The sequence below is a fragment of the Herpailurus yagouaroundi genome, unplaced genomic scaffold (genome assembly GCF_014898765.1).
Source record: "Herpailurus yagouaroundi ecotype Mexico unplaced genomic scaffold, PumYag 67659, whole genome shotgun sequence".
Taxonomy (NCBI): Eukaryota; Metazoa; Chordata; class Mammalia; order Carnivora; family Felidae; genus Herpailurus; species Herpailurus yagouaroundi.
The window spans coordinates 102,127-108,221 of NW_024420459.1; the positions used below are offsets into that span (position 1 = coordinate 102,127).

The 6,095-nt window shown below is 48.7% G+C and overlaps 1 protein-coding gene across 2 annotated transcripts in view; it reads right to left on the bottom strand.

Moving 5' to 3' along the window:
* Nucleotides 1–4,828, bottom strand: part of ZNF75D (zinc finger protein 75D) — an 11,712-nt gene extending 6,884 nt beyond the window's left edge. Inside the window, exons 1-4 of one of the 2 annotated variants that reach the window (XM_040468051.1) lie at nucleotides 4,186–4,825; nucleotides 2,771–2,963; nucleotides 2,054–2,145; nucleotides 1,361–1,487 (exon numbers count right to left, since the gene is read on the bottom strand). In XM_040468051.1, the coding sequence (XP_040323985.1) occupies nucleotides 1,361–1,487; nucleotides 2,054–2,145; nucleotides 2,771–2,963; nucleotides 4,186–4,632 (859 nt within the window). In that variant the 5' untranslated portion in view covers nucleotides 4,633–4,825. Of the gene's footprint in view, nucleotides 1–1,360; nucleotides 1,488–2,053; nucleotides 2,146–2,770; nucleotides 2,964–4,185 lie in introns of both variants that reach the window. The other variant, XM_040468052.1, reaches the window with a different exon arrangement.
* Nucleotides 4,829–6,095: the final 1,267 nt, after the last annotated feature.

Sequence of the window (6,095 nt, forward strand, 5' to 3'; positions counted from 1 at the left end):
CTAATGCCGAAGAGTCACACACTTTATGATTCTATTCATATGACATTTTGAAATGGCAAAATTTTAGAAATGTGGAACGGATCAGCAGTTGGCATGGGTCAGTGATGGGGTGAGATGTAGGAGGCAAGTGTGTGTGGTTCTAAAAGGGCAACAAGAAGGTCCTTGTGGTGGGGCGCCTGGGTGGCTCAGTCAGTTAAGCATCCAACTCTTGATCTAGGCTCAGGTCATGGGCTCAAGGTTCTTGGGGTATGAGCCCCAGCCTCTGTCAGTGCACAGCCTGCTTGGGATTCTCTCTCTCCCTCTCTCTCTGCCCCTCCCGCTGGCTTGTGCATACGTGCTTGTGTGCTCGCTCTCTCTCAAAATAAACTTTTTTTTTAAAAAAAGAAAGGCCTTTGTGGTAATGTAACTGTCCAGTATCTTGACTGCAGCGGTGAATATGCAAACTTACACTTATAATAAAACTTTCAGAACTAAATACACACACAAATCAACACAAACTGAAAATATGAAGGTCAGAAGACTATATCGATATCAATATCCTGGTTGTAATATCATATGATACTGTTGCAAAAGTTATCATTGAGGGAAACTGGGTAAAGTGTCTGTACACAGGTTCTCTTTGTATTACACTTTAAATCTGCATGTGAATCTACAATTATCTTAGTAAGAAGTTCCGTTAAAAATACACAGGAGTAGAATCTTGGGATATTAATCTCCTGTAAAGGTTCTTATCAAAGAACATTTCTCCCCTTCCCATGTATATACTTACCTGCAGGAGACCCTCCAAGATCGTCCTTGAACTCTTGGGGACCCTGGGTCTGCGATTTTCCCCACTGTTCTAAACAGATTACTTCAAGTTTAGGGGGTTAACAATAATGTTCTGAGAAGAAAACCTTGAGGTCATGGACTGCTATCATAATGCCAGATTACTTTCAGGGAGAGTGAATGACTCTTTCATACTTTCATTTACTCCAGGTGTTTAAATGGGCAGAATCTTAGACTCAGTACCCTCTTTCTAGTCTCCTATGGTTGTGAGTAGACACACAAGGAGGAGGCTGAGAAGGAAGCGCCAGGCGCGCACGTGAAGCAGTATGGGGAAGGGAAGTCCCATGCTGCTGAAGCAGACACGGTCAGGGATGATGGCAGCTTAGACCAGGATGGTGAGAGCAGAAGACGGGGAGACATGACTGTAGTCAGGATCTATTTGGAATGATCCGGATATGTCTTTCCTTTCCCCCACACCACCCAGTTGAGACCCAAGCAGCTACTGGAACACTGGGACTCTCCCATAGGAGATGATTTTCCACAAACTGCGGCCAGATCACTCAACTTCCACACAAAGGAAAGGAAGAATCTTTACCTAGAGAGATGACAGTCTCGTAGTTTTCCTGCATGACATCATTGTAAAGGATCTTCTGAGCAGGGTCCAGTAATTTCCACTCTTCCTCAGAAAAAGACACGGCCACATCTTCAAATGTCAACAAGCTCTAAAGAAAAGAATGGGTTTGGGTTCAGTACTTGCCACTATAGAAGCCGCCCTTTCACTCATTTCTGGATTACACAGCAGGCCAGTCACCAAAGAAGAGTATTAAGATTTAGAGGGGAGGGGCGCCTGGGTGGCGCAGTCGGTTAAGCGTCCGACTTCAGCCAGGTCACGATCTCGCGGTCCAGGAGTTCGAGCCCCGCGTCGGGCTCTGGGCTGATGGCTCGGAGACTGGAGCCTGTTTCCGATGCTGTGTCTCCCTCTCTCTCTGCCCCTCCCCCGTTCATGCTCTGTCTCTCTTTGTTCCAAAAATAAATAAACGTTGGAAAAAAAAAAAAAAGATTTAGAGGGGAAAAAGGTGAGATGGCAGGAAAGGAAAAAGCCAGAGATCGGGAAGCAGCGTGGGAAGGGCCCGGTCGCCACCGTGCCCAGCCTAGTTACCTAGAGGTGAACATCCGGGGCTAACACGCCTCAGAGCACCCGCCGAGCACTGTGGGTCATGGGCAGCAGAGAAAAGCACAGACAAGGCCATGTTCAGGCTGCCTGAGAAAGCTGGAAAGTACAGCTCACCTGGAACTCAGGCAAGATGAGCTCAGACGCCATCTTCCAGTTTGGGGGGCTTTTCTGCTCAGAAAAGGCTAGAATCTGTCGAGCAGGCAGCGCTGTGGATGGAAAAGAGCCAGAGAAAATTTCTTGTCAATAAGAACCAAATATCCACCGCTCCAAAGAACCGGTTCCCCGGTTGACTGTTCCCCCAGATTTCATGAGAGAACTTGACAAAAGGAAAGCCATTATGTTTTTTTTTCCCTCTCACCAAATACATCGTTTACTGGGGTGGGCAAGAATTCGAGGTGGTTGAAAACGAAAGGCTTGGGTCCTCTAGTGCAGGTGGTGTGTCTCACACTGTGTTTCTTCCCGGTGCACCATTCTCCACCCCCCCCCCCCCCCCCCCCCCCCCGTTCTGTCATGACAATCCATTTCTGACCCCAGTTTCTTCCCTGACATAAGAAGTGTGAGATGATCCCTCCGTCCCTGTTCCGTCTTCTCTCCTCTCAAACTTCTAAGGAGCAAGGTCCACGCCATCAATACCGGGGTTCTATGGTTTGGACATTTCTGTATGCCAGGCTGACCCTCACCGCCGCCCACCGTTAGCCTACTGTACTCCCAACTTGAGAGACGTCCGAACAGCCGGCCCGGCTGGGCGCCTGGCAAATTCCCATGACTTTCCAGCTGAACCGGTTACCGTCACAGCTCCCAGGAGAAGAGAATTATTATGAAGCTCCTCACCTCTTTCATATACAGGCTGGGTTTCTTCGTGAGTATTCCAGCCCAGCTGTTCCTGTAGTACCCGGTATGTATTCCAACATTCTTTCTGGAACACACCCATTGGTTGGGGCTCTGCGGGCTTCCACTTAAAGCCTGGGGCCACTGCTGTTCCTCCCAAGGGCACTGCCTCCTTTTCCCGATCATGGGCTGTGACCTAGAAATAATCCCCATCCTCATTAGCACAGAACTTACTTTTGGTTTCGGGGTGGTGGCAGAGGGATGAACAAGAGAGCCCAGAATCAGGAAAGGGCGTGGCACTCAAGGAAGTAACAAAAAACCCTAAAGCGATATTGCGTCACCATTTCCTCACAGAGAACCATATACATCGTTGGGGGAAATTAGTGTAAGATGAAATGAGCTGTGACTGCTGCCAGCCTCCAGCCACACAGGCCACAGCTCAGGCCACGAGCAGGGTGGGGGCAGGCTGCCTTCACGAGCTTGCTTTCTGGACGTGGATCCTCATCCAAGGGCGTTTCTATCTTCTGAGTTTTCCTCTAAATAATAATGAGTTGGATTAAAAAAAAAAAAAGATTCTCAGATTTTTTTTCCAATCCTCTCCTGGTCAGGAAAGGATGTCATGGAGAAAGGGGATGCGGGAGAGGAAAAACCGGGGGAAAATTTGGACTCTAACCTCCCTCCGCAGGATCCAGTTGTAGAGAGACACCAAAAATAGACCCTGCCCTGTGTTCCTCAAGGCGGGCTCCCCATGGAAAGGAAGGGTGCTGCCTTCTCCCGAGGGCATATCCTGGTTCCCCACTCCCCAGCAAGGCCAAGGGCAGACCACTAAGGGAGAGTGACGGAAGGTTTTCTTCTGGCCCAGAGATACGTGCGCCCACCAGACAGGGCACTACCCTGCAGCATCCTGATTCTGTCCACTCCCCTGTTGGCTTTTTTTTTTTTCTTAGTCATTTTTCTTCTTTCTGGATCCTTGTTTCACTTTTTCCTTTCCATTTCTCCTCTTCCTTCAGTCCACACAGAGCTGATTAATACTTCTATTAACCACCCTCTCTCTCCTTTGCTCTCGAAGTGCTGTGCATTTTTCCCCCCGATTTTTCCTCCTTTGCCTACTCGGTCTTGCCTTTTATTTCTCTGCCTCCACGAACTCAAGTCCTCTCTCCTTGGCCATGCCAGACTAGGCCCACCAACTCTAGTTCACCCCGGCCCGAAAAAGGGCAAAAGGCATTTCTTTTTTCTAAGGCCCAGAAAGATGGCCAGAACTCTGAAACCTGCCGTCTGCAACTGCTGCCCGCCTGTGACTCCAGACCCTGCCTAGCTGTCCTAAAGGAACAGAAGAGTGGCTTAATCCACTCCATTCCCCCACCCCAGATATATCCACCTTTACTCTATTTTATTGTACATGTAAGGAATCCTCTCACCTCATCACTTATTCCACCAGGTTCCCTCTGAAAGCGCTCTACCAGGGCCACAGCCTCCTTGATGCTCTGTGGATGATACTTCTGCACCCAGCTCTGGGTGCTCCTGGGCAGAATGGTCAGGAACTGCTCTAACACCAGCAGTTCCAAGATCTGCTCCTTCGAGTGGATCTCTGGCCTCAGCCACTGGTGGCATAATTCCTGAAGCTGGCTGACAGCTTCATGCGGCCCAGGTGCTTCATGGTAATAGAAGCTCCGGAAGTGCTGGTGAGCGCTCTCAGGACCAAGACTGTCCATTCGTGGGCTGGATTTCTTCCTCTCACCGGAGCGCTCTTTCACGGACTCCTTAGTCTCCCATAAAGCCTCCATGTGGGGGTACAAGCATGCCTTCACCTCTAGATGTCTCATCATCATCTGCTCTAGGAACAGTTTTACTCCTATGTGTGACATCCTCCTGGGGCCTTGGACAACTGAGGCCTTGTCAGGTTTGGTATAAAACCAATGAGCGGATCTTCTCAAGGGCACTGAAGGAGGGGAGAAAAGAAGTACATGTCAAGAAGAAAGCCACATGGCACACATTTACTTGCCATTTACGGTTATAAGAGAAGAATGAACAGAAAAGAACCTGTCCAATCTCCCTTTTAAAATCAACCGCCACGTATTAGGACACTCGTGATCACAGATTACTTCAGGATGCACATTTCTCTCTTTTTTTCTCTTACTCAGCTTTGACACAAAGCAAGGCTCAGAAAAAGCAAATGTCAATTGATAACTTTCCTTTTTTAAAAAAAAAATGTTTAATGTTTATTTTTGAGAGAGAGAGACAGAGCGCGAGAGGGGAGGGGCAGAGACAGGGAGACACGGAATGGGAAGCAGGCTCCAGGCTCAGCTGTCAGCACAGAGCTGGACACGGGGCTGGAACCCACAAACCGCGAGATCACGACCTGAGCTGAAGTCAGACGCTCAACCCACTGAGCCACCCAAGCGCCCCAATAACTTTCCTTTTTTTGTTAAAGGTCGAGGAAAGGCTGGTGGGTGAAAATATTGGCACCCACTCACTAAAAGGAGCTTTGAGAGTAGCCAACAGTTAATCTGTGTGCTTCCTGTCCTATCTTCACAAACAGGGCATGTCCGAGTTTCTCTAAACGTTAACAAATCATCCCAGTCTTTTGTCTTTAGTTAGGTGGAAACAACTTCTTTGCCCCTTCATCCTCTTAGAAGACTGAAACCTTTACTTCGTGGAACATTTGATATTCTCCTTCCCGTTGCATTAATACTGGCAGGAGAACTGAGACAACCCGATCAGAAAGAAGTAAAGCATTTAGGCGAAAAAAATAACCTTACTCCCCTCAGCAAATACCCCCAACTGAGCAACCAGATGTCAACATTTTGGGGGGTACTTTTTGGGAAGACTTAAGGGCACGGTGCAATTCTGGACCGGTGTATTCGTTTTTTGCTTACTTTACTGGAAAGCCAAGTCGGCCCTGTTTACTAAATACAATGTCGGCTTGTAAACATAGAAAAAAAAAGGGTGATGATTAAGGCTCTTCTGAGACAGGAAGGGTCCTAGTAAAGGTAGCCCTTCTCTTGACTTTACATTTCCTCAGGGTCAGGGTCGTATAGATCTTTAAGTAGGGCTAAGGGTGGCCTTGAGAGACCGATTCTCCCCGAGGTATGCCAGCAGAAACAACAACAAAGTTCTTTTGAGGATGCCACGGGCATTCAAGCAAAAGCTTGGTTTCCTGCTGCCTATCCAGGCTCAGAGGGTACGGGGGGCGCCTCCTCTATTTCTAGGTTACTAGAAGCTAACGTGTTTGAGGCTGGGATGCCCCTTCCTCCGGAGACCCAACCACCAGCCGGCGGAAACGCGGAAGTCTCGCGGAGCGCAGCGGAGAGACCGCTGCACCACCCCC